The 26,469-nt window shown below is 49.1% G+C and overlaps 1 protein-coding gene across 3 annotated transcripts; it reads right to left on the bottom strand.

The window, feature by feature from the left end:
* Positions 1-4,407: 4,407 nt before the first annotated feature.
* Positions 4,408-21,250, bottom strand: LOC136009100 (C-C chemokine receptor type 8-like). 3 transcript variants are annotated; one of them, XM_065669178.1, is made up of 3 exons: positions 21,217-21,250; positions 8,254-8,412; positions 4,408-6,279 (listed from the first exon to the last, which is right to left on the bottom strand). In XM_065669178.1, exon 3 carries the CDS (start codon positions 6,268-6,270, stop codon positions 5,215-5,217), a length of 1,056 nt encoding a protein of 351 aa, XP_065525250.1. In that variant the 5' UTR covers positions 6,271-6,279; positions 8,254-8,412; positions 21,217-21,250; the 3' UTR covers positions 4,408-5,214. The 3 variants fall into 3 exon arrangements, with proteins under 3 accessions (XP_065525250.1, XP_065525249.1, XP_065525247.1); XM_065669177.1 differs by lacking the exon at positions 21,217-21,250 and adding an exon at positions 12,432-12,549 and having other exon boundaries at positions 8,254-8,452; XM_065669175.1 differs by lacking the exon at positions 21,217-21,250 and having other exon boundaries at positions 8,254-8,556.
* Between the last annotated feature and the right edge of the window lie 5,219 nt (positions 21,251-26,469).

Genomic DNA, 26,469 nt, shown 5'->3' with positions numbered 1-26,469 from the left:
CGCTCAGATGAAGTCTTACCTAAAGCTTTAAGTGAATGTTAGCAATAAAATGCATTTGCTTTGCCTGAAGTGCACTTGGATTCACCTGAGATGTCAAAACCAAACTACCCCTTGAGTGTTTCTTTAGGGAATTACCATCATACACGGAGGCTCCATTTTGCAAGACTTTTTCAAGTCACAATAGGTTTTCAGTACTGTTAGCACTTGTCCTTGGATAGTGGAGTTTACTGTCTGTTACTTGTTTTTACACTGACAAGGGTCTATTCCTTATCTCCTAGGTGTTCGTATGCTAAATGCATTAAGCATTACTTACAGAGTGCTCACCACTGACACTTCCAGCTTCCCTACATCCACTCATTGAACTGAAAAGACTGTCAGGTAAGCCTAGGCCCCATAAACCTGTGTTTTTTACCCGAAATCAGGGGATCTTTCCTATTGTTTTCTCTGCCTGTGAAAAAAGCCTGTAAAAATGAGGCCCAAAGGCTTTGGATATCACAGCCTGGAAAAGCTGTATCAGGAAGCTGTAAGAAGGGAAAACACAGCTTATTAGCTAGCCTAGGCATCAGTGTGAAGGAGGGGGAGAACAGGATGACCCATTAGGAGGGGAGACAGACTGAGCAGCCAACACTGGAGTGCACTGGGATGGATGAGAGAGGCCACCTGATTATCTTCTCCAGCTCCAGAGAAGGAAAGGAGCTGCTGACAGAGAGAGAAGGTGAGCATGGAAGTCATCTAAGGGCCATGAATATCTCGGAGATGTTCAGGTTCTTAAAGAAAGCTGAAGCCCCGCAAGCTTCAGAACTTCGTGGCATCATGAGGTCGTTTCAGCAGATATTGTAAACCACAAAGTTTTGTGTCTCACTTCTGGGTCAATTTATTAATGCATTTGGGGGTTGCATTGGTTAATGTATTTGGGTTAGAGTGTATTTCTAATGCAGAAGAGCAAAACCCACACAAGGTGTCAGAAGGAAGACTGGATGAGGTGTGTTTCTGTAGCCAAGATTCTAGTGTAAGGACTATAGGTAGTTGGAGTGCGTGGCCGCAAATGAGCAATATCATCAATTTTGGCTGATCCAACTCTTCTTCTTCATATCTTTATCTTAAATAAGAGCAGCAGGCAATAAGTAGTGCTTATCTGGATCTTTTTAACGTTGACGTCACGCCGTGGAAAATGTTATACAAGTCACGCTGGTGACTGCACCCAACCTCACTGAATTCAGTGGTGGATCTCAAACATGTGGCAGAACCTGGCTTTCAGTTGGCTATAATACACAAAGCAGTGAAATCTCAGGGTTTCAGGGTGAGGCACATTCTCTATCTCATGCCTGTGCTGGGTTTCCCCAAAGTGGTGCTGTTACTCAGGAATTTGCAGTGCCACAACCCAGCCCATCTACCAAGGTGCAGAGGACTACTTCCTTTGTTTCAGGAGGTGCTAGGACCTTCATTTCTTTTCTGCTGTAAACACAGAATCACAGCAGCACAGACTGGTTTGGGTTGGAAAGGACCTTAACATCACCCAGTTCCAATCCCCTGCCACAAGCAGGGACACCTCACATCAGACCAGGTTGCTCCAAGCCCCTGTGTCCAACCTGGCCTTGAACACTGCCAGGGATGGGGCAGCCACAGCTTCTCTGGGCACCCTGTGCCAGCGCCTCAGCACCCTCACAGGGCAGAGCTTCTGCCTTAGATCTAACCTGAACTTCCCCTGTTTCAGTCTGAACCCATCACCCCTTGTCCTATCGCTACAGTCCCTGATGCAGAGCCCCTCTCCAGCATCCTTGTAGCCCCCTTCAGACACTGGAAGCTGCTCTGAGGTCTCCACGCAGCTTCTCTTCTCCAGGCTGAACAGCCCCAGTGTTCTCAGCCTGTCTCTGTACGGGAGGTGCTCCAGCCCCTGAGCATCCTCGTGGCCTCCTCTGGACTTGTTCCAGCAGTTCCATGTCCTTTTTATGTTGAGGACACCAGAACTGCACACAATGCTCCAGGTGAGGTCTCACAAGAGCAGAGTAGAGGGGCAGGATCACCTCCTTCGCCCTGCTGGTCACGCTCCTTTTGATGCAGCCCAGGATCCGGTTGCTTTCTGGGCTGCGAGCGCACACTGCAGCCGGCTCATGTTCATTTTCTCATCGACCAGCACCCCCAAGTCCTTCTCCGCAGGGCCGCTCTGAATCTCTTCTTTGCGCAACCTGTAGCTGTGCCCGGGATTGCTCCAACCCAGGTGTAGGACCTTGCACTTGTCGTGGTTGAACTTCATCAGGTTGGCATCAGCCCACCTCACAAGCGTGTCAAGGTCCCTCTGGATGGCATCCCTTCCCTCCAGCGTATCAACCGGACCACACAGCTTGGTGTCATCGGCAAACTTGCTGAGGGCGCACTCAATCCCACTGTCTGTGTCAGCGATGAAGATGTTAAACAAGACCGGTCCCAACACCGATCCCTGGGGGACACCACTTGTTACCGGTCTCCAGCCGGACATTGAGCCATTGACCACAACTCTTTGTGTGCTGCCGTCCAGCCAGTTCTTTATCCACCGAGTGGTCCATCCATCAAATTGATATCTCTCCAATTTAGAGAGAAGGATGTCATGTGGGACAGTGTCAAACGCTTTGCACAAGTCCAGGTAGATGACATCAGCTGCTCTACCCCTGTCCATCAGTTCTTTAGCCCCATCATAGAAGGCCACCAGATTGGTCAGGCAGGATTTCCCCTTAGTGAAGCCATGCTGGCTGTCACCAAGCACCTTGTTGTTTTTCATGTGCCTTAGCATGCTGTCCAGGAGAATGTGCTCCAAGACCCTGCCTGGCACAGAGGTGAGACTGACTGGTCTGTAGAAATTCACTGTAAGATAAAGTTTAATGTGATCTTTTTCATTTCCAGAGCTGTAACATCCTGAAGTATTGCATCATTCAAGGACAGCCAAAGCCCAACACAGAACAAACCAGCACTTTACCCTGCTCTCATGCCAGGCGCAGCTCTTCTTTTATTCCTTATGGAAAGAGGGGGGCTTCATGGGGCCAAAGAGAGAAAGGAGGATCACCAGCAGCACCACATCTTACATGATGTTCTTGCTTTTCTCCCCCGTACTGCTTTGTGCAGTTTAATAGCACCTTATTTGTTTTAAAGGTAGGTGTTTTTGAAGGTGTGCACGTTTGGATGTTCTGTTGTACGCTGCCAAGTGGTCTTGGACTAGAAAAAGGCCAGACTTCCCTCCCAGTGCCTTCTGCATCATACAAAAGGGCAGAAAACATGAAAGGGGGGATTGTGAAACGTGTTAGATGAAAATCAACAGCTAGAAAGTTTGGTCGGGTTCACAAACCTTCTAGATCTAGCTAGGGAGATGCTACCAACGTGAAAAGTGGTACTTGGCAATCTGATAGCAGTGGTAGGTGTTACAGCTTGGCCCTTGGAGGAACATCAGTTGCTTTAGTTATGCAACATCTGATTAGGAGATCTGGTCCACAAACATCAGTCATTTCCTTACTCCATCTCTTCAGAATAGTGACCAGCTTTCCACTGATTTAAAAGAACAATATTGGGCTAGATATTTTGGTGTATATATTCACATTACCTTGTACAGCACCAGGGAATCCAGGTGACATCAAACGCGAATGTTCCTTGCTGCCTTTGCATCTGACAACATCTCATGAAAATGAGCTGATCTGAGCAGATTGCAGAATCCTTTTGCCAATACTACTGTGTGTCAGAACCCGTGCAACTGAGGAAATAGTGCATCTGCTACCTGCTTTATCCCAAGGAGAATATTATGTCTGCAGGAGAAAGCAGATTGTCGTTGACAAGTTTCTACCTCAAAATACTTGTAACACTAAAAATGGCAGTACCAGCTCCTTAATAGTGTCTTACTACTGTGATGCTGTGATCCAGAACTGTTTCAGTGCGTAGAAGTGCAAACATTTTTGAGCACTGCTTACTGTCTCCATAGATTCTTTCCATCTCATATAGGAGTAGCATAAAATCCTGTGGATTTACAACATTAAGTGTCATGTTTAGAGAAGAGGCACAATGCTCCTGAGAGCTCTGCTGTACATGAGTACTTGGGGTTATGCTGGGTATGTTTGTGTCTCTAGTCTGGTAGTTCATGCCTTAAAAGGGGGAAAATAGCTGCTTGTATTATTCCTTTCTACTGACACATTAGGCAGAGAAATAGCCTTCTGAAGGGAAAAGTGTCCTAAGGATCCGCAATCCTAATCTATGAGGGATCAACAGTGTTTGAGAGAGGATGGGGGTTTAGATGTACACTACTGGGTTCTTAAATACCAGTCAACACTGCGAATCTCTATGTAACGTGTTTTATGTGACACTGGCTAGAATATCCTTTCCTCATCCTAACCGAAGCTTGTCATCCGTTGGAAAGACTTTCAGGAGCCAAGACAAAGAGGTGCAGTTAATATGTTTATTCAAAGAAGACAATTCTAAAGCAGGAGGAGATAATGATGTATGGAAAAAGACACAGAGCCTACATGCTACGTTGTGTGGTGCTTACATTCAGCTGCAAGCGCTGGGGGCACAGATCCCACACCTCCAGCAGTGATGCAGACTACCAGGCTGCTTTGGTGATGACATATCCGAGTGTTTGCGACTCTATGAGGCACCTGGAGGTGTTGCTTTGCGGTTTTCGAAGGCATCACCACCCCAAAGGCTGCTTTGGGCAGCTGCAGCTCTAGGGACCCCACCAGCTGTGTCCCCTGGGATCATCCCATGGGAAAGCAGCAGGGCTGTGGTCTGAGTGGCCTCTTTGGGAGCTGAAGCAAAATGGGAATGGTGACAGTGGCTGCGGTGACTCCCTCTTTGCAATGTGAAGTAATCCTATGCCTTCCGAGAGGAGCATCCCACGCCTGTCCCAGGGATGTTGGGATTCATGTATGGAACAGCTTCCACAAGGCAGAACATAGTCTGGGATGAGGCAGAAGTGATGCTTGCATCAGAAGAGAAAATAAATAGTAGAGGAAGCACGCTACTTGCTGAAATGAAAGAGCTCTAAAGCTTAACTAAAACCCATTCTATGGCAAGCTTGTAAAGTCACCGTTTAACAAACTCTTAGGAAACTAATGTGGCCTCTTCTTCTGTTCACAGCATATCCCAAAAGGAGGTATACTGGTTCTCCCAAGAGGATGCTGCACACATGGTACCAGCCTCCAGGTCCACAACGGACCTTAGGCCAACTACTCACACAGGAAGAAGGCAGCTCGGATGGGCTCACAGGATCACTGCACTGTCCGAGCAGCTGGAGATCTGGCTGGGTGTTGGGAACAACTGACCAGCCCCAGCACCTCCAACGGGGCTGGAGAGGACACGGACACAGGACTGCAGCAGTCCCTTCAGATGGGCCTTGAATGTCACCCCAGCAAAGGCATAGATCACGGGGTTCAGGCAGCAGTGGATGAAGGAGATGGTTTCCGTCAGCTGCAGCGCTAGGGCTATCTGGTAGCTCGCCTTGCAGTCATTGATGATGTGCAGGCTCTGCAGGGAGTCGAGGAACAGCACGACGTTGAAGGGAGTCCAGAAGAGGAAGAAAACAATGACAATGATGAAAATCATCTTGATGGCCTTGATCTTGTTCCGGTTTTTGCATTTTTGCAGGTTTTTCAGTATCTGGGCATAGCAGCAGATGAGGATGCTAAGGGGAATCAAGAGGCCTAAAATATTGGATGCAAACTGAGAAGCAACCTTCCAGGTATTGTCGCCTGGGGGGTATATGGGGATACACTGCACAGACTGCTCGATTTCCAGCTGCTGGTTGAACATGATGTTGGGTACAGAAGCCAGGCCAGCCACCAGCCACAGGATTAAACTGGTGATTATACCACAGGAGGCTGTCCGTATCCTCATGGCATAGACAGCGTGGACAATTGCGATATACCTGTCAATGCTCATGAGGGTTATAAAGAAAATGCTGCTGTAAAACCCTGTGTAATAAATGCCAGCCATTATCTTACACATAGTGTTGCCAAAAACCCACTGGTCTGAAGCGTAGTGGGCTTGGAACGGGAGAGGCACAACGAAGAGAAGGTCAGAGGCTGCGAGGTTCAGGAGGCAGATGTCAGTCATTGTCGTCAGCCTTTTCCTGGTCAGGAGAACCCAAAGGACCAAGGAGTTTCCCAGAAGGCAGAAGACAAACACAAGGCAGTAAAGAATCGGCAGGAAGAGGGACTTAAACCTGCGAAAGCCATTTTCTTCATTGCATGGAGCAGTGTTTTCATCATATCCATAGTCATATTCTGTTGTGCCAAAGAACGGGCTTGTGGGATTCATCTCAGATACCTGTGCAGGAAAGAGCAAGGGATAAATGGCTGGTTGTCCTGGCATGGGACTCCTAGAGTGGCTTCTGCCTCTCCCTGTGCTGCATCGAGCCCGTGGGTCAGCCTCCAGGCAGAGAGCAACTGCGATATGCAGTCTTGGTCTCATTTGTACCACTCAAAAGCACTGGGTTGGTGCTGAAAGCCTGCCACCATTCCTATACATGCAGAGGTACGAGCACTGGGGTGCTCTTCGTTTCCCCAAAACTGCCTCAGTGGCAGTGAGTTAGCCCCTCACCAGAGGAACATAGATTTAACTAGGTTGGGAAAGACCTTTAAGACCTCATAAAGTCCAACCGTTGGCATTAGAAAGGATTCATGCTCTGAATAATTGTAATGGTGTAAAATGGTACAAAACCTGCATCTGATCTAAGAATCTGGATTTTATCGCTGTTCCTTGGCTGGGGAGGTCCTTCACTTGTAGCATAAAGACCATTATGAAAGTGTGTTGACTGAAGAAGCCATCACACATTTTCAGCTGAGCTGATGAGGGCATGGAGAGCATTTCCTCTCTGTCCTTTCTGAAGCATTGCAGTGAAGACAGCGTCAAAGTAGTCTGACCTGCTCTCCAAAAGGGAGCCAGTGCTTTAAGCCACCTTTTGGGTTTTGTTTGTTCATTTGTTTCCAGATGTCACCTCATCACCCCTGTAAGAGGGATCTGGTTTGCAGAATGAGGTGCCCACATTTTAAGGAGTGATGCTTCTTTTGAAAGATGCTGTTTCAAAGGTGTTTGCCTTCTCGTTGCTAAGACATTTGCATGTTTCTTGTTCACTGCACCTCTGTTATGCCTGTGTACAGGTTGATCATATCTTGAAAGACCTTCAAAGATACCGTTTCCAGGACTATAATTATTGCTAGTAAGCTCTAATAATAATATAATTGATGGTGATTAATTCATTAAAGCAGAGGACATGCTCTTATAAGTGAAAAGGTATACAAAAAGGCAGATAATGGTGAAAGTGTTCATACTGACAAGGAATGAACTGGAATTCACCCCTTCCTGCCTATCTTGTGCCACCTTGTGCAGGGAAATAGGAGGACCAGTATGCACAACACAAAGAGGTGCGGGAGTCAGTGTTCATCCTCTGCTCCAGCTGTGGATACTAATGCCCCACTGATCTCCTCAGCTTTCCTTAGGGCACCAGGACTGTTTTCTCCAAAGGCAATTGGCATATGCAATGCAGAGAAACCTTTTACAAATACAGCACTCAACCCTATGGAGTTCCTTGTTCATAAATAAGAGTAATGAAAAGAAAGCAGTGCTGCAACCCACGCTGATCGTGTGATGCTTTCGTATATTGAGGTTTCAGCTGTAGGTAGGACATTTGTGTTATTAATGTCAACTTTGTTTTCATGCATAAGCCCCTAAATATTGACACTTTGAGTCACTAGATAACGGCTGTTCATGCAGCAATACATATGGGTAGAAAATGTTTCCTGCTAATGCTTTTGATATGTGACCCCCCCACACACTGTGACTGTCAGCATTGCAGCAATGGCTTGATTTTCTTATTTCCTTGAGGGACCCCTTAAAACCAGTCAATAGATTTAACCAAAAGTCAAACCAAAAATCAAACGATAGTGAATGCTGTGTTGCAGATGTATATAGATATATAAATACATGCATAGAGTGGTAGATTTATAGATATAAAACATCTGATATGGCAGAATTCAGAATGCATTTCCTGGGTTGAATAGGGACTGGAGAGGCCCCGCTTTAGAGTTTCAGATGATTTTTGAAACATTTGATACCTTTGCCAGCTTCCAACCTGGGCACATTTTCCAACATCTCCCCTCTCCACATCAGTTGGTGAAACAGTCGGAATGAAAAAGCAGTTTTCCGGAGGAAAGAAGTAACTGCTGCAGGTCCCTTTGCCCTCCTTGCCAAGGTTAGACTATTACTTTCATGAGTAGTACATTAAATGTGGATAGACTTTACCTTTGACAGCAAGAAGCCTCTACTCTCTCCACTGGCCCTGGTCCCGTTCTTCTACTGTGTCCTTGTCCTCTCTTGCAGGCTCGGGAGCTTCCAGGAGGCTTACTCCATCGCCTGCGGAGATGGCTGAGGTTTGGTGATATGCAGGTGTCGAATGGGCAGCTGCTAGTTACAGAATAGAGGCAAACAGAAGATCCTGAAGCTGTGGTAAACAGGAAAAGAGGTGACACAAACACATTATGTGAAACAAAACTCAAACACGGCCCTTTTCAAGGCAGTGAAGGTGGCACATGAATAGGTGTTCTCCTTCCAATGCACTTGCTAAACCCCACTGCTACACAGCCACCCCTGACAGGGGTGTAAAGCTGAGATATCTCCATCACAGAACGCATACGTAACCTTGCAGCTTTCTACAGAAGCTGGTGGATCATTTCCGAGTCGTGTTATTTTAGTGTTCTGTTTCCTTCAGCTAAGAACTGCGCTCTGGCTGGGTTCTCCCCATCAGTAATGTATTCACTTCAGGAGCAAAGTAAGAACTCACAGCTACTGATACCTCGTTGCAATCAGTTTTTAAGCAGCTCTTATTCAAGTGGAGCTATCTGAGAGCTTCTTTGCTACCTGGGGTTTAAGTATATTCTAGTGCATTATTTTAGGTCAAGGGTAAAATATTGAAGCAAAGACAAGCTTGACTTTTTTTACTTTATTCAATAACTTTACATGATCTCTGTACTGTATATTGTAAACTGTGGTGCTTTGTAAGTCAGCCAAATGATGCGTTTCTCATCCACTAATCTCAACAAGCACCGTGTTCCTGATTTATAGGAGCACAGAGAAGATGAGCTTTGCCCAAGAGACACAAACAAGTACTTGGCAGATCCAAAGCTTGATTGTTATTAAAGTCATTAACTTCTTTGGTAGCAGCTCCAATCCAAAGTAGCTTTCCAGCTTGCTGGCTGATGCAGAAACAAATAGTGAAGGAAGATCCCCAAAAAAGAGAAGAGCTAAAAGTTGTAGGCAGACAAAGAAAAAAGTGAGAAAATGGGCTAGAGAAAAATGAAGAACCAACCTATTTATAGAATCATACTCACAGAAAGGTTTGGGTTGGAAGGGACCTACCAAGCTCATCCAGTCCAACCCCCCTGCAATGAGCAGGGACATCTTCTTCTAGATAGGTTGCTCAGAACCACATCCAGCCTGGCCTTGGCATGCTGGCCACACTCCTTTGGATGCAGCCAAAGGACTTGGCACTAGTCAGTAGCACAGGCAGAAAGAAAAGACCTCGTGGTGAGGCACTGGAATGGGTTGCCCAGGGAGGTTGTGAGTGCTCCATCCCTGGCAGTGTTCAAGGTCAGGTTGGACAGAGCCTTGGGTGAGATGGTTTAGTGTGAGGTGTCCCTGCCCATGGCAGGGGGGTTGGAACTGGATGATCTTAAGGTCCTTTCTGACCCAAACTATTCTATGATTCTATGAATTCAAAATGCTACCAATGACCATGGCACCACTCTGCCTCCAAGCACCCAGTTACAGGGTTTACTGTTAGAACCCTCCTCCTGTTACATACATAATGTAACTCCATTCTACCTACTTTCATTGTTTAGAAATCAATAGCTTTCATCATTTCTTCTTATGAGCAAACATCGGTCAACTAAAGGTGCCCCCTTTTCCACTGGATGGTTTGTGCATTAGTTTGGCCAATAAGTTATTAATTTATATAAAAAAGTAAGAATAGTTTGTCCTGAAAGCAATAAAACAATGAAATATATCTATATTTTAAATACTCATGATTATTTTAAAATGAAAAGAGAATCTTGTGCTTTTTCTTGAATAATTTTCTGCTCTAGGTATTATGGTATTGCAAAAGACTTCAGTTCACTCAAAATGTCTATTGTTTTCAACTGGGAGATACTTCAAGCTGTGTACATGAAGCAGCAGCAGCAGCTCTGGAGGGCCAGGCAAAGTGAAGCATGGAGGTGGAAGAGTGTGGCAGGGAGCACTCTGTGTGTTAGAGAAAGTAGGAGCAAGGAAGAAGATGCAGAGAACCTTAAAGGCAAGTAAAAGAGCTTGAATTCAAGTGGCAGAAAAGAAGATAGAAGTGAGCAGGCCTGGCGACTGCTGTGGTTGGAGCTTCCAGGGTGATGGGTGATCCTGGCACAGTCATCCTCTGAGGTTTCCTCAATGGAGGAAGGCAATTCAGTAAAGGCAACGGAAGATGTAATCTGTTGAAGGCAGTGAAATGAAGGGAGCAGCGATGGGTTTAGGAGATGACTAATCTGGCTACTCACTCTCCTACAGGTAATTTGAGGTGAGCATGAGCAGAGAGAGCACTGCTGGGCTGGAGGGTGGTAGAGATGAATGTGTGTTCACAGATGTGGGAGGCTGAATGCTGTAGGCATGCTACACTTCCCTTTAAAGCTCACAGGAGGTTATCTGGAGGGGGAAGGATGGGAGTGATGTATTTCCAATGTTCTTCACCATCAGCTACGAGCCAGGCTGCAATGATCTGCACCCTTCCAACACTTTTTCAGTCTGTAAGTAGCATCAGCAGTGTTCAAGGCCACGTTGGACAGAGCCTTGGGTGACGGGGTCTAGTACGAGGTGTCCCTGCCCATTGGTAGGGGGGTGGAACTGAATAGTCTTAAGCTCCTTTTACCACCCAAACCATTCTGTAATTCTATGATCCTGAATTACACCTCCTCCTGAGTTACACAAGGACCACGGAGGCAAACAAGGGCTCTCTATTGAGCCAACAAACATCCTTTGAAGTTCACCTGCAGAGGCTAACAAAGCAGAAAATGTAGTAAACCAGCAAGAGATTTGAAGTTAAAGGTCACCTGCATTTGAAAGTGCTGAGCTCGGGTGGAAAGAGGTACAGAAAGTCTGCAAGGTGGCAGGAGCATCCACATGAGAGAGCTGGGCTTAGCCTGACAAAGGAAAGACATGTGAGGGATACATTTGGAACATACAGACAACCCGGCATGGAGAAGGCCAGGGGAAAAGAGGATTGTCTTGCTTTACAGAAAGCACAGGCACAGCAGAGCAATGTTTGCAGGTTGCCCCTTGGGCTGAAGGGAGCTGGTGCTGGTGCTGTGGAGCAGCCTTCCTGCAGGAGGAGAGCAAGCCAGCTGGTGTAAGTGGTCCTGGGTTAAGTGTGCGAAGGGAGACATCAGACCCAGAGGCACGCTGCAGCTGAGTTTTGTCTGGACACTAACAGCAGTGGTAGTGATGTCTCTCCGTGTTCTTGTGGGCTTTCCTGTGAGAAACACCTTACAGCAAGAGAGATAACTGACTGTTGGTATCTCCAGTGTTCCATCCTATGGCCAGTTTGGGTGCAGGAGCTATGCCACACACTGCTCCATGCCCCCAGTCAAGAACTGCAGGGGGAAGAGCTATGTGGTATCACCACCATGATGAAAACACTGTTGCACAGGTTCAAAAACACAGGGAAAATGTCACTGTAGGAGAAGCCTTCTGGTTTGTCTTGTGTTTTGATGGTGGTTGCCAGGGTCAGCCTGCAGCAGCCACAGCAGCTCTTTGAAGTTATGGTTTCTGCCTCAGTGGGGAAGAAAACCCCTATGCAATGCTTCATGTAGACACTGTCAGCCTAAAAGTGACCACCACATCTGAGTGACGCAGAGTTCCTCTCCCCCACACTATTCAGAGCCCCGAGGTCAGGGAAGTGATGCTCTGCTGAAGCCCATGTAAAGTGGAAATGCTGTGACAAATGCCATGACCACAACGAATCTTGCTGGGAGGCAAACAGCATGGCCACATCTGCAGTTCCTACAGCCAGCCATACCTGCTGGCACTGCGGGAACCACCATGCCCACCAAGCTCAGCTTCTGACATCAGCCCCAGAGGGTTTTCTTGTCACTTTGGGGTGACAGCCAGCTTAGCTGCTGCAAAACTGCTATGCCTGCTCTTGTAGAAACCTCTCCTTCCTCCTACAGATGGTCTGGGTGAATCGAGCTTGATCACAGAAAGGAAACTGCGGTTAAAACAAAAGACACCACCAGCAAGAACTTGCTTTGGCCTCAGGAGCCTCAGCCGCAAGCCCTGGTATAGCTCTGGCTGTTGGGTCAAGCGGATGGGAGGCACCTTTGTGTCACCACGGCAAAGGCTATGGTGTTGGTGCAGCAGCCATTAAGAAAAGATGGGAATAAAAGCAGAGTAGGATACCCTACCTGGTAGGATATTTCCCAAGAGAAGACTAAGTCGTTCCTGGAACTGCTCACTGTCACAGCACCCAGCTGGCAAGTGGAGGACAAGTTTGCCTTGATGTGATGCTCTGCTTCCACCCATCTCAACGCGGTGGTAACCATCCGAGTGAGGCACTCTTCTCCAGAGACTTTCTCTGCCTTGGCTTGATGGCCAAATAAGAGGAGCTTCTTAGTCAAAAAGAGGCCTTTCCCTTTCAAACCTTGCATCTCAGAGTTCTTACTCTCCCATATTAGAGAGTAATATTAGGTGACTTAGCTCAGTAGGGGAAACAAAGGCAGGATTGACTGCAGCAGGGGGTATGCGTGTTTACAGATCCTGGGTTGCTCAGCTAACATGGTTTATAAACCACCAGGAATCATCACTGTTGATGGGGAGAACAATGACAACAGCTTGACTCGCAGGGAAGGCAGAGGCAGGGGGTCAGGGCGAGCATGTCCTCTGCAGAGGGAGAGCAGTGTGGCAGGTAGCACCTTGCTGAACATCTCACCCGATATCCCTCTCCCTGGCCATCTCTGCCCCAAAATCCCTCTCCCAAGAGTCCCTGCTGCCTGCATGGACCAACAAGAACCTTCCACTGACTGTATCCCCCTTGCACCCCTCTCCCACAGGACAGCAGGGATTGGAAAGGACACCAAGCACCGAGTGCACAGAGCTGGCACTCACCTGGGAGCTACAGGAGGAAACCCCACACAGGAGCTGTCTTTGAGGAATCTTTGCCTTTTTCAGTCATTGCCACAGTATTTGGGTCTATCAATCAGAAGTTCTTCAGATGTGCCTATGGGTGATCTTAAGGTCCCTTCCAACCCAAACCATTCTATGACTCTGATTCCACACTCAGCCTCAGCTATCAACACATCAGCCTAGCAGGACTGCATGGTCTTAATCAAAGTTGTTGAATCAACCACTGCCAGTGTAGAGGTACAAATATGCCATACACAGAACGGCTCGTTTCACTTTCTTGATGGGGATAACAAGTTTGTATGCCTGCATAACAAGGGGGGGGGGGGGGGGTGGTGAGGTTTTGTGACCAGGTGAGATTTTGAGTATTTGGGGGGCTTTTTTGTCATAAAAAAAAAAGTAGATTTAGATTGATGAAAACCTCTGAAAGTGCCGAGGGGGATTCCCCCTTCCAAATTAGAGGAAGAAGAAAAGTAACAGAACAGCCATAATACTTTATTCTGACAAGTTCCAGCCAAATCGTTGCCATTTTTCATTCTTAAAGGTGTCATTTTCAAATGCAGCATTTTACAAAGAAATAACCTCTTCTTCTAACCCTGCTTCCTCAAACCGGGCAGGCTTCAAAGCTTCAGAGGTTCTTCCAGTAGAACTAAGATGGGCCTGTTTTGCTGACAGCAGGCAGAAATGTTCAGTTTTCTGTTCAGCTTGGTCAGCAGATACATTGACACCCTCCACCACAGTGAATGCATCACTGCGACAACGCGCTTGTGTATGCAGACAGCATCACCAGGTTGGAAAAGCCCTTCAAGCTCACCCAGTCCAACCGCTCCCCAGCGCTGCCAAGGCCACCACTGCTCCATGGCACTGAGGCCTCGTCTCCACGCTGTGTGAGCACTTGCAGGGCCGGTGCCTGCAGCCCTGCCCTGGGCAGCCTGTTCCAATGCCTGAGCACCCTCTGGGGCAGGAATTGTTCCTCAGCTCCATCTAAACCTGCCCTGGGGCAGCTTGAGGCCGGTTCCTCTTGTCCTGTCCCTTGTTCCTTGGGAGCAGAGACCGACCCCCCCTCACTACAACCTCCTGTCAGGCAGCTGTAGGGAGCGATCAGGTCCCCCTGAGCCTTCTCTTCTCCATCTGAACCCCCCAGGTCCCTCAGCCGTTCCCCATCACACTTGTGCTCCAGGCCCTGCACCAGCTCCGTTGCCCTTCTCTGGCCCCGCTCCAGCCCCTCAATGTCTCTCTTGCAGTGAGGAGCCCAGAACTGAACACAGGATTTGAGGTGCAGCCTCACCAGTGCCCAGCACAGGGGCACAATCCCTGCCCTGGCCCTGCTGCCTACGCCACATGTTCAAAAGTGCCTATGAAAAGCCTTCTGGGCATTGCTCTGGCTCTCTCTTAGGCAGCAGATGCTCAGTGCAGATAAAAGGCTGCGATCGAGGGTGCCCTCCAGAAGCCGGTGCTGAGTTTGTGAAGGAGAAGCAGCTGGAGGTGCATGGCGAGGCCTCCAGCTCACTCTCCTCCACGCTCTGCTTTTCACTGCCGCCACCAAAGCCACAAGGATTACAGCTGTGACAGCTGCAGCCTTGCGCAATCGCTTACTTGCAGCCAAGCAGGAATCAGCGCGTTGCAAACCTCCCAGCACAGTAACTCATTCATAGCAATGCCAGCAGCGAGAGGGGTTTTCTCACCCGGGTTTTACAACAGGGTGATTGTGGGACAGAAAGAAGTAACCGAATCCACCCCGTGCACATGGGATCTCTGAGAACAAGCCTGCCCCTTGTTTGCCCCTCATCTGATGCGTTTCTTCTCACCCTGAAGCACTTTGCTGACCCGCAGCTTTGGTACATCAGCACATGGCACCTCTCAGACCAGCATCTGACACTGCCTTGCCTGAGGGTGGGGAACACAGAAGGACAAAAGCAAAGAATGAATGAGAGCAGAGCAATCACATGAGAGGGCTGGATGGGACGCTGGCAGATCATGTCGTCCATCTCCTGTCTTGAAGGCAGGGGCAGTGTCCCACTGTCATTCTTGCCGAGCCTGCTCCTACAGCCCCTGTTTTACCCCCAGCTTCTCCTGACAAACCATCCCAGCGCTTCTTCAGACTCATTCCTAGTAAATCTGTCTTACTACTTCTTCTTCTTTAAGTACTTAGTGCTTAACGTCTAAAACCCTCCTGGTACGATTGGAGTCAGTTATTTACCTTATCCCTGGAGGAACAAGCACTACTTTCTTCTAGCTGCTTCAAAGTACCCTAAGTGCAGTTTTCCCTTTGATTGCAGTAGCTCATATTCCATCTTCTTTGTCCTTTTAGGCCATGTTTTCTAAACTGTTAATCGTGGCCACTGTGCTCCTGTAGCAGCTGCACAGCTTTCCTTAATCCTTCTAGCATCACAGTGCCCAAAACTAGACATAAAGCCCCAGCTGTGGCCTCACCCCTGGCAAAGCAGACTGGAAGTCTCTTGCCTGCAGTAGCTGTCTTCTGCAATCACGTACCACTGATGACTTATGCTTCTGTCGTGCTGGATGACAGCACCCAAATCCTTTTCCCCAGAAGCCTTGCCTTCCCCATCCTGTGTTTGTGGTCTCAGTTGACGACAAACTCAATGTCTGTGTGCAGAAGTTGGTGCTTGTCCTTAATGAACTGCAACCCATTGCTCCCAGGCTTTTTAATCTGTTAAGGACTCTTCATCAGGGGCTGTAGCAATAGGACAAGGGGTGATGGGTTCAAACTGAAACCGGGGAAGTTCAGGTTAGATCTAAGGCAGAAGCTCTTCCCTGTGAGGGTGCTGAGGCGCTGGCACAGGGTGCCCAGAGAAGCTGTGGCTGCCCCATCCCTGGCAGCGTGAGGTCCTTTCCAACCCAAACCATTCTGTGATTATTAAGATCATCCAGTTCCAACCCCCTGCCATGGGCAGGGACACCTTCCACTAGACCAGGTTGCTCCAAGCCCCTGTGTCCAACCTGGCCTTGAACACTGCCAGGGATGGGGCAGCCACAGCTTCTCTGGGCACCCTGTGCCAGCGCCTCAGCGCCCTCACAGTGAAGAACTCCTTCCTTAGGTCTAAACTGAACTTGCCCTGTTTCAGTTTGAACCCATCACCCCTTGTCCTATCGCTACAGTCCCTGATGAAGAGTCCCTTTTCAGCATCCAACTGAGGATAATGTGATAAAGCTGCTTCCTGACAAATGTGTGTTGTCTTTTACACTTTCTGTTCTCTTGCAGGCTGTTTATTTTTCCTGTGCTTTCCAGCAACTGCAATTACACTGACTGGCATGGAATTCCCTCTCTGCTGTAGGCTGCTGTTTCCTCACCATACTGACTCAGAGCAAAGGGCCATTGGAGCTTGGCACTAGCTTGAAGCAAAGGATCACCAGAGCCAGCAGCCTGCCCCAGCGGCACCCAGCCCCAGTCTGCAAAGGGGACAACCTCTCCTGCCTTGGGCCATGCCAGCCTGGGGGATGTAGGGATGTGAGGGGTTGCAGGGTGGGATATTCCCCATTCAGCCACCGGTGCCCATGTCCACTCTCACCACGGAAGTTTCCCGTGGAAGCAGCTCTGGTCATTTATCATGTTCTAAAAGGAAAAAAAGGCCTTCAGTGTATGAAACCATGCTCTTAAAACAGGGAAGCCTGTGTGGGTTAAGAGCAGGATGGTGACTCGGGGACCCTGCCACTTGCAGCAGGACCCCTTGGAGGGACCCATGCCTTTAGCAATGCCCCCGCAGGGTGGGCTGCTCTTAGCACAAGAGCATCACACAGCGCATCCATTGGCGATGCCCATCTAGACCACAGTGGCTACGATGGCAGAGCAGGCGTCTGTGCAGTGTTATCCCATCTTTCACATCTTCCCTCAGGCCTCTGCCCTTGCCGGAGTGTGAAGAGAGCTTTGCTGAGGGAGAGGAACTGTTAGGAGAGCTTGGCAATGCCACTGATCAATCTATACCTGAGCCGCTGGTAAACAGGAAGCTGCTGAGCAGCTTTACTCTTTTTCTTGTTTTTTTTAGGCTCTTTTGATCTGGTTTGTGTAGCTGGGGTTTTTTTGCTTATTTCATCTCAGGAAACACATTTTTTCTGCCACCTCTTGCAGGAAATGTGCAAGATACAAAGTGTTGAAAACCTCCCAGTTAGCCCAAGCTGCTCTACAAGAGGTGGCGAGTCAAAGGCAAGGAGGGCATCACAATGGCACTGAAAACTTGCACTGAAAAGCTGAAGCACACAGTAGTGAAGGAAAGGCTAAAACAATTCAACCGTGCAGAATACAGACACTTGCACACATCTGCGCTACGATTAGATCACAGAGTCACAGAGTCATTAGGATTAGAAGGGACCTCTGGAGATCATCTAGTTCAAGCCCCAAACTCAGGGGCTTTTCACCAGATCCAGAAAGAGCTTTCAAAGCTTTCTGGTCAGGAGAGCCACGGGCATAGAGCTCTTTCCAGAGCTGCAGCACCAGCCTCTTAGGAACTCATTTTCAACACCAAAGTCCCACCGTGGAGCCTGCTGTCCCCACCAGGCACGTGCACCATCCACACTGCTGCAAACAAGTGCAGCTGCACTGAGCCCATGTGCCAGAGTGTGATGGGGAAGAGGGATGGCCACTTGTGCTCAGCACCTTCGCGTGGACCCAGCGAGTCATCCCAGACACATCAGGAGCAATCAGGACACTACAAGGGTTTGGCAGATATCCATGACTTGCCCCATGCTGCAGGCAGCAGCGCAGGTACAAATCCTGCAGGGATCAATGCTCACTGTGTTTAAAGTCTCTCCTAATCTTGCTTAGGAAAACAAGCAGATAATCAGGCCCCTGCTGCTATCAGGGAGACAAGGTAATGCTGGCAGGAGAGGGTGAAAGCTGTGGGGAGGGATGGACAGGCATCCCTCCTTCCCCAGCCTGGAGCTGCAAGCCTGGCTTTGGCTGCAGCAGGGCTGACCATGCACTAACAGGAATGGGTTTGCTTTATGCATCAGCCCTTCTTAGCCCCTCTTCACCTCATGAGTAAAGAGGATCCCTTAGGATATCCAGGGCTATCCCACCACCTACACCGTCCTCCTCTCTTGGGGGCTGGGGATGGACATGCACAGCTCAAAGGTGATACAAGATACATCACAAAACTACCAGATCCAGCAAGAGGCTGGGTTGAAGAGGAGGAGGAGGAGGATCTTTCTGGCATGCAGACGCATGGGGCAGGTTTTCTCATTACCAAACTGCAGTTTCATGTTTTTCTGGTGTACTGAAAGCACGAGAGGTGGTCTCGTGGGTTTCGAATGAGTGGGACAGAATAGATGAACTTTTGTCACTGCGGAGGTAGCATCTGCATTTCCTTTTATGATACCCAGAATTTCTTTTGCTCGCTCTTTGCTGATACACCCCAATCATCTCAAGAACCATCAAGGTTTCATACCTCACCTCTGATAAGTTTGGAGGCAGAAGAGGTAAAAAGTCAAACGTTTCATTACTGTTGTGAAATCACTGGGTGTGAACGTGTCTTTCTGAGCAGAACCAAACACAAGATCAACTTCAATAGACAAGAGTAATAGCAATGAGTCCACATTGCTTGGGCAGAGCAAAGGACAACTGAGAAACCCTGAAGTCAAGAGCTGAGCCCCGATGCTTCAGGCCACCTTTAAAGAAAAAGGAAGCGCTTGAATTAGCCTCAGATAATATTGAATATCCAGTAATGAAAAGTAGTGGTTCCGGTGTTAGTGCTTCTTCTACCCCAAATGCTGTCTGCTTATTTCATCTTCATTCTATCAAACATGTGCAAAGCCTGTGATTCCAAACGCGGATGTTTTCCTTAAGGAAGAGCACAGAGCAAAGGTGGGGGCAGTCAGCACTGGGAAACCTGTGCACCTCACTCTGCTAGTGCTAATTGTCATAAGCTGGGACAAGGAAGGCTTTCCTTTGTGATTACTTAAGGCTTTTTGTCAGTAAAGCGGGTCTGAAGGTGAACCAGAACAGCCCTCATTTATTCCTGTTGTGTTTCATTTCAGTTTTGGAAAATTCAACCCAAAGAGTTAAAGTGGAGATTCTTCATTGTAATGTAATAAAATAGATCACAGTCCAAGGCAGCAAAGTGGAATCGCTTCATAAACTCCCAGATGCACAATGTTTGGGGTTTTCTTTGCCTTTTGAAATGTGAATAGATGTTCTGATGAGACATCAAACAGCACCTGACCACATATACCACAGGAGGTTAATGCTCTATGTGCTTCCCATTAAGGCATGCTACTCAACAACATGAGTGTGCTCACAACATCATTTATGCTCTCCGTGTTGAGCTTGGATTAAAACACACCTTTTTACTAGCCTGTTGTGGAGGAAAGAACTGCATAGAGCAATTACATGTTTGTCTCCAGGCTTTCCAGAACCCCGTGACAAAGAAGGGTCACTGATGCACTTGCTGTGTTAAAACCTCAGCCCTGGGACTCACCTACAAGCCTGATATTCAGCCATGATTTCAATACGAAGCTGGGTTTGAGTCTAGGATCATAAACTATGGCCTGAGCATGCTGGCCAACGCGATCACACAAACGGCCTGCAGGGGTTACAGAACCATGTCAGGAGCAGCATTCACCACCCTCCATCAAAATGCTGATGCCAAGGGTGGTCCTTCAAGAAGCTCTTCAGGAAACAAATTTCATGTAGGCTTTTGGATACGCATGTGACCGACAGGACACTAACCGAGGGACCTGGAAAGGACTGGGAGAGGTTGGTATAACAAAATACAGCCATAACTGTGGCTGGCACAACCCCTGCAGCACGCACTGCCAGGGGCACGGCAGGGCTGCCTGCTCTGCCTGCCAATCCGTCTGCTGCAAGCAGAAAAGGCACCAGAACAACAGGTTTTCAGCAGCATCAGAGAAGCGGCCCGTTCCCTCTGTGGTGGCAGGGAGGTGCCATGCAGGCAGTGGGGAAGAGATGCTGCCTGCTGCTGCCTGCATCTGCCTGGTACTGCCTGAATCTGCTTGCATCTGCCTGCGCCTACCTGAATCTGCCTGCATCTGCCTGCTACCGCCTCCACCTACCTCCGTCTGCCTGAATCTGCCTGCTGCTGCCTGCTGTTGCTGCTCTTGCCCTGACATCTCACTCCTGCCACACGGTCACAGTACAGTCCACCCTGCGCTGAATGGAAGGAGCTTGCCTGTGGTACAAGCACACTGGGGAGGGAATTGCCACCAGACAGAACACGATGCTCTTATGAACAGCAGGCAGCTCGGCTGGCAATCAGGGGTACCAAGGATATCCAGAGGTCTCACATCCCATTTGAAGTGTTTTCAGAGAAGCAGTCAGGTGAGAAAGGATCAGCCCTCTGGCCGTTGCCAAAGTGTGAACACACAGTGCCTGAGCGGAAAGCATCATCTACGCTGTTCCTTCCCTAGCAGGCCTGTGTCTCAGCTCCTCTCTCACGTCACAGGCAGTAGGGCCTGAATTACCAAAGGTAAGAAGCACCACAAAGCTGACGGATGCACATGGTCACTGTCCCCCGGAGCTGTGGGTGCAAATACACAGCGATCGAAAAGAGGGGAAGGAGCGGCCAACTTTCCATACAGTCACTTCCCACATGGCAAAGGCAGCTGTGCGAGGAGGAGATGTGTGGCAACAGTTAGTCTTCACAGAGTCAAACAGTCATGGAAAGGACCTTAAAGCTTATCCAGTTCCAACCCCTGCCACAGGCAGGGACACCTCACACCAGACCAGGTTGCTCCAAGCCCCGTCCAACCTGGCCTTGAACACTGCCAGGGATGGGGCAGCCACAGCTTCTCTGGGCACCCTGTGCCAGCGCCTCAGCACCCTCACAGGGCAGAGCTTCTGCCTTAGATCTAACCTGAACTTCCCCTGTTTCAGTTTGAACCCATCACCCCTTGTCCTATCGCTACAGTCCCTGTTGCAGAGCCCCTCTCCAGCTTCCAAAACACCGCAGGAGAGCACAAGAGGGAAACCCACGGGCTGTCCTAAAGATAAAACGCCACCACCCCGGAGTCCCCCTGTGGAACAGTGCCCGGGTTTGGGCACGTTCTCCTCAGCGGCGGGGGGTAAAGCAGGTTCCCGTGCCTGGAAGCGGTACCTACCTCGCGGCTCAGCTCCGCTGCAGCCTCCTCCTCCTCGGCCGGCGCAGCGCTGTGGCAGGAGCCGTGCGGGATGCTGGAGGGAGCAGCTCCGAGGGCTGCAGGGCAGCAGCTGCTGGCTCCTGTGGAGCTCCCAGCTGGAGGCTGGCGCAGGGACAGCACCGGTGGCTTTGGGCATCACGGCTCCCCCCTCCCTGAGCAGTCAGATAGAGCCCGAGTGTCTCCGTGTGCTTCAGTCCATGAGAGCTGTTGTGTCCATGGCTGCTGCCACTGTCACACAGCTTCTCTGCATGGAACTGTGCGCTGGGGTCCCAGACCGCACACAGATTTCACGTTACACCATTACAGCGCACAGTGTGGGCTTCCCAAGCCACACAGCTGCCTCTTAGGGGTGTCTTCCCCTTGCACAGCCTCTTGCCCTGTGCACTATTTACCCCCCTGCGCAGCAGCATCTCCTCTGGAGGTGTCCCCTACCAGACTCTTCCTCAATGGCCAGAGCATCCCCCCACCCAGAAGTGATGCAGGTCTAAGTCTTGGGCTGATGGGATGGCAGGGGCCACCACAGGACGGCAGGAGCCACCATGGGATGGCAGGGACCTCAAGCAGAGTATGGCAAGAGGCATCCAGGCACCCCAAGAAGAGCAGCAGGAGGAGGGATACAGACAGCATCAGCTGATGGGACCTGTTCTGGGGTTCACCAGCCATGGCAAAGCGCAGCCTAGAGGTGCTTTGGATGCTCACAACTCTCCATGAAGGGACATCTCTGCAACATGGAGTGACAGTCCTGCAAGTACAGCCATTCCCCTGCCAGCATCTAACTGCTGGGAAGAGGGGACTTCGCATGCATTCAGCAGAGGACCAAAGGCATCTTAGCTCCTCTTTTCTGTCATCTGGTGTAGCACATTAGCCAGGAATTGCAGACAACAGGCAAAGAGCTGAGCAATGGATTTGGGAGAAGAGAGTGAAACGATAAGAGCACAGTGAGGGGAGATGCAGGGAGGTCATGGGCAGCCAGGACAAGGCAGGACGAGCAGTGATGCACCAGGAGGGAAACAGGAAGCAGTTGGTGATGAACATCTTGCACAGTCCTCAGCCTGGGCCACGCCTGAGCTGATCTGTCTTAGGTTTCTGTTCCGAGGTGCTTCAGCACCAATCCCTCATCTGCAGCACCATGCTGACCCAAGGGACCAAGCTCTGCTGCCAGTGCTGCCAGGTGGGTATGGAGCTGGTTTTCTGCAGATAACTGATGCTTAACTTTACCTGCTATAAACCGAGAGCATCCAGTTCCCCTTTGTGCAAAGCCTATTTGACTACATGCCCTGGCTTCCACTTTTGGCCTCCTCACAGCTGTGTGGCTCTGCAGAGATGTGGTCCACCTTCTGCTCTACTACCAGCTCTCCTCAGCTTCTCCTTGCACACCCTTGAGTTCCTACTCCAAATCCCTCCAGAAAACAGGAGAAACCTTCCAGAACACACCATTGCCTTGTAGCTCTCCAAAGCTACGTAGGTAAAAGTACTGTGAAGATCAGACCTGTCCATGAGTGGTGCCCATCAAAGGACGGGGGACCTTAGCTGGGTCATGGTAGCCAAGGGTGTAATCAATGCTGGGAGCAAGCCAAAGTCATCCCCCCTGCCTTGCCCTGGGGTCTTTGTCTCCTGGCACTGTACCTCACTCTCAGATGCTCCTTCTCCAGTGTTCTTTAGCACACTAAAGACATGCTCTTTTCTCCAAGAAAACATTAAAGAATAAACTTTGGATCTGGAGCCAGCATCTGCCCCGATGTCCTGACTCCAAAACCTACCCTACTGAAATACCCTGAATGTTCACTGTCACACCTCAGATCCTGATTGTCCTCATGGGGCTGGTTTTGTGGTGGCACACACTGCAGCAAGGAGCAGAGATTACAGAACAGGTTGTGGGAAGGGCAGGGCCAGAGATAAGCTTGAAAGGGAAGCATTGGGAAGAGGAAGATGCGTCACGGTCCAGATTGTCCCCACCCAGCCTGGGTTTACACTTGTAAAAGTGAAACTAAGACTATATATCTTTGACCATCATCACGGCTCCAATTCCAGAGCAGGATTCCAGTTCACTCCTGTGTATTTCTCCTCCCTTTTCACTTTTCCTCTTGCAGTTTAGCAGGATAGAGGCCCACAGGGTCAAATTTAGCCATGCAGATGCAGCTCCACTGACCACAGCGGGGTTGCTGCACAAAGTACTGGGTGAAATGCTCCAGGAATCTTTCTTTCTGGCCTCATTCCCTCTTCCTATTCCTGCTGCAGATCATTTACACTGACTCGGTTTGATCTGAGCTCTTGTGGTGACTGTATTCCTGAGCCAAAGCTGCAGAGTGGAAACAGCAGACTTGGGAATGGATATGCAGATGTGCTGCATTTACCCCAACGGAGAGGGCCTCACTTATTTGCTCCTTGTTCTTAACCTTCAAGCAGAAACCCAAAGAGGTTTCAAAGAGCAGATGGTTCATACCTGAGGTTTCCACTTTGAGGCTTTCATTGTGCAACAGTGATTTGCTAAGGATAGCTTTTATTTTCCAATCTGCTCCAATCCTCAAGTCATGCCAGCAGGGATTGACTCCTGTGTCCTGTGCTCCTCATCCCTGCAGTGCTGGACTGGCATGAGACCTTCCACAGAGTCACATCTTTCAAAGCCCTGTTCAAGAGGTCTGGGCAAACTCCCAGACATCATTCAGAGCCTCATGGCACCAGCCAGGCTCCCATGACACCCCCAAAACACCACCCCATAGGGAGTCACCCTAAAGGAGAGGGGCTGCTTGGATGTGTGAGCCCTGGGTGCAGCAGGCCCTGTGTCAGCCACACTTTGTCAGGTCCTCATGGTGTCCTCTAAGCAGGACATGAACCCACTCTGCCAGGTCCTCATGGTGTCCTCTAAGCAGGACATGAATCCACTCTGCCAGGTCCTCATGGTGTCCTCTAAGCAGGACATGAACCCACTCTGCCAGGTCCTCATGGTGTCCTCTAAGCAGGACACGAATCCACTTTGCCATCTTCAGCAGAGCAGGGGCTCAAATGGGGAAAGGTAATGTTTCAGCTAAGTCTGATGCTTGGTTTCATGATGACTTCAGTAAAAACGTGCAGGAAGCTAACAAAAACGTACCAGTCGCTGATGCAGGAACATGAGGTGATGCTTTGACTCAGTTTCTAGAATAGAAAAGTCTTCCAGGCGGCTTAAAAGCAGGTTTTAGAGAAACCTGTTTACAAATGGTTACACCGACTCTGATTGAAATAGGGCTTATTAACTGAGCTTGCCTTGAGAGGAGGAAGGCATGAAGCTGATACAGAAATACATAAACAGATATAACCAGACTTAAATCGAACTGTGATGTCACTTGCATGCTTTTAACTAGATCAGCTCATAACCACCCGTTAAAGCTTCATAGCTTCTTACGGCAGCAGCTCAAACCTCTGCCTTTGATCCCCTGTTTTAAAGCAGCAAAGCGGGGTGTTGAGTGATGCCTGGTAAAGCTGGGCACTAACGTTAACCCCACTTTCCTCACCAGTTTCAGCTGAACAGCCTGACCTGCATGCAATGAGCACACATTTCATCCCTCCAGGGGGTGAAAAACCTGCCCAAGGGTCAGCACATAGAGTGCTGCATCCGTTCTCCTCTGATGGGGTGTGAAAGCCCACAAGAGTCTGACCAGCTGAAACCCCACACAGGGACTTGGAACAAGAGCTGCAGGGGCTGCGCTGGTGGTGGTGTCTTCAAGCTGTGGCTTTGTTCTTGGCTGTCTGAAGCAGAAGTAGACCTGTTGCCTTTGCAGGGGGTTCTCAGGCTCACTCATCCTCTGCCTCAGCTATACTGGGATGGAGAAGCCTGGTTTTGCTAGGAGAGGTCCCTGCTTCCCTGCGCTTACAGCTTTCTCAGCCTTGAAGTGGAAACATACTCAAAACCTTATTAAACCTGTTTTCTCCAAAGCATTCCTTTGTCATTAGAGGTAGAAAGATATTAACAAAATCAACCTAGCACACAGGAAAACCACTTCCCATCTCTAACCAGTTATATTTCATTTGCCAGTCACTGCAAGGTCTCTGCATTCAGCTGCAGAGCACTTCAGGAAAACCAGAAGAGTCAAACCTGCCGTGTGCTGTGGACACAGATAGAAGTTTGCCCTTCCTTTTTGCCTGTGTTTAATTTTCTGAGCTTCCTTTATGGATCATAAGGATGCATTTCCAAGCCAGGGTGCAAACTTTGTCATTTTTCTCTGTCACTGTTACAGAAAATATAGACATTGAACTTTCAGCACAAAAGAGCAGAGTTATACCTTGTTGCTCAGATACCTGAGGGACAGTCACATAAAATCCTAGATTAAGAACTGAAACAAAAATAACTCTATAGGTGTGATTGATAGGACAAGGGGTGATGGGTTCAAAGTGAAAGAAGGGAAGTTCAGGTTGGATATAAGGAAGAAGTTATGTGACAGTGCTGAGGCGCTGGCACAAGGTGCCCAGAGAAGCTGTGGCTGCCCCATCCCTGGCAGTGTTCAAGGCCAAGTTGGATGGGGCTTGGAGCAACCTGCTCTAGTGTGAGGTGTCCCTGTCCATGGCAGTTGGGTGAGCTTTAAGGTCCTCTCCAGCCCACACCATTCTGTGATTCTATGATTCTATGAATTGAGATTTGAGACTCAGTTACATAACCAGAGGCTCATAGAAAAGAAGACTTCATCAGTTCATCTTCCATCTCCTCCACTTGAACTCCAGTTGACTATAGCAGGGTTATTTCCCTGGGTTTCCCAGGGTTATGTTTATTGCCTTAGAAGCATCGCTGCAGCCAAAGGACTGTCCATACATGGTAGATAAAGCGCTATTGCAGCTCTGACAAAATCCTGTCACCCCTTTTTGCTGGTTTCTGCATCACCTGCCTCATGGGGATATTTAGGAACAACCATCATTGACGAGCAATGTGGATACACCCAGATGGAAGCCAAGATAGGGCAAAGTATCAGGGTGTCTTTGAGAAGGGAAACATTGAAGCCTAAATACTGTGTTACCACATTAGGTGGTTGTTATCAGATGAAGTGTGAACGTGGTTGCTGGTGATGAAAGAACATGCTATCTTTTTATCTAAAATGCAAGCAAAACCATATCACTTCCGTCCATCAGACTTGGCCAGGAGGTGCCTCCCACTTGAGACACCTTCTCTTTGGAAATCCCATGAGAAAGATGCTTCAGGAGGAGATGCAGGCAGCAATTCTGCATTCCTCCCACCCAGGGGCAAGC

This window comes from Lathamus discolor, chromosome 2 (assembly GCF_037157495.1).
Source record: "Lathamus discolor isolate bLatDis1 chromosome 2, bLatDis1.hap1, whole genome shotgun sequence".
Classification (NCBI taxonomy): domain Eukaryota; kingdom Metazoa; phylum Chordata; class Aves; order Psittaciformes; family Psittacidae; genus Lathamus; species Lathamus discolor.
This window is presented reverse-complemented; position numbering and strand designations above follow the sequence as displayed.

Excerpts from the sequence above, each read along its gene's own strand:
- LOC136009100 (XM_065669178.1), bottom strand. The coding sequence starts at position 6,270 with ATGAATCCCACAAGCCCGTTCTTTGGCACAACAGAATATGACTATGGA.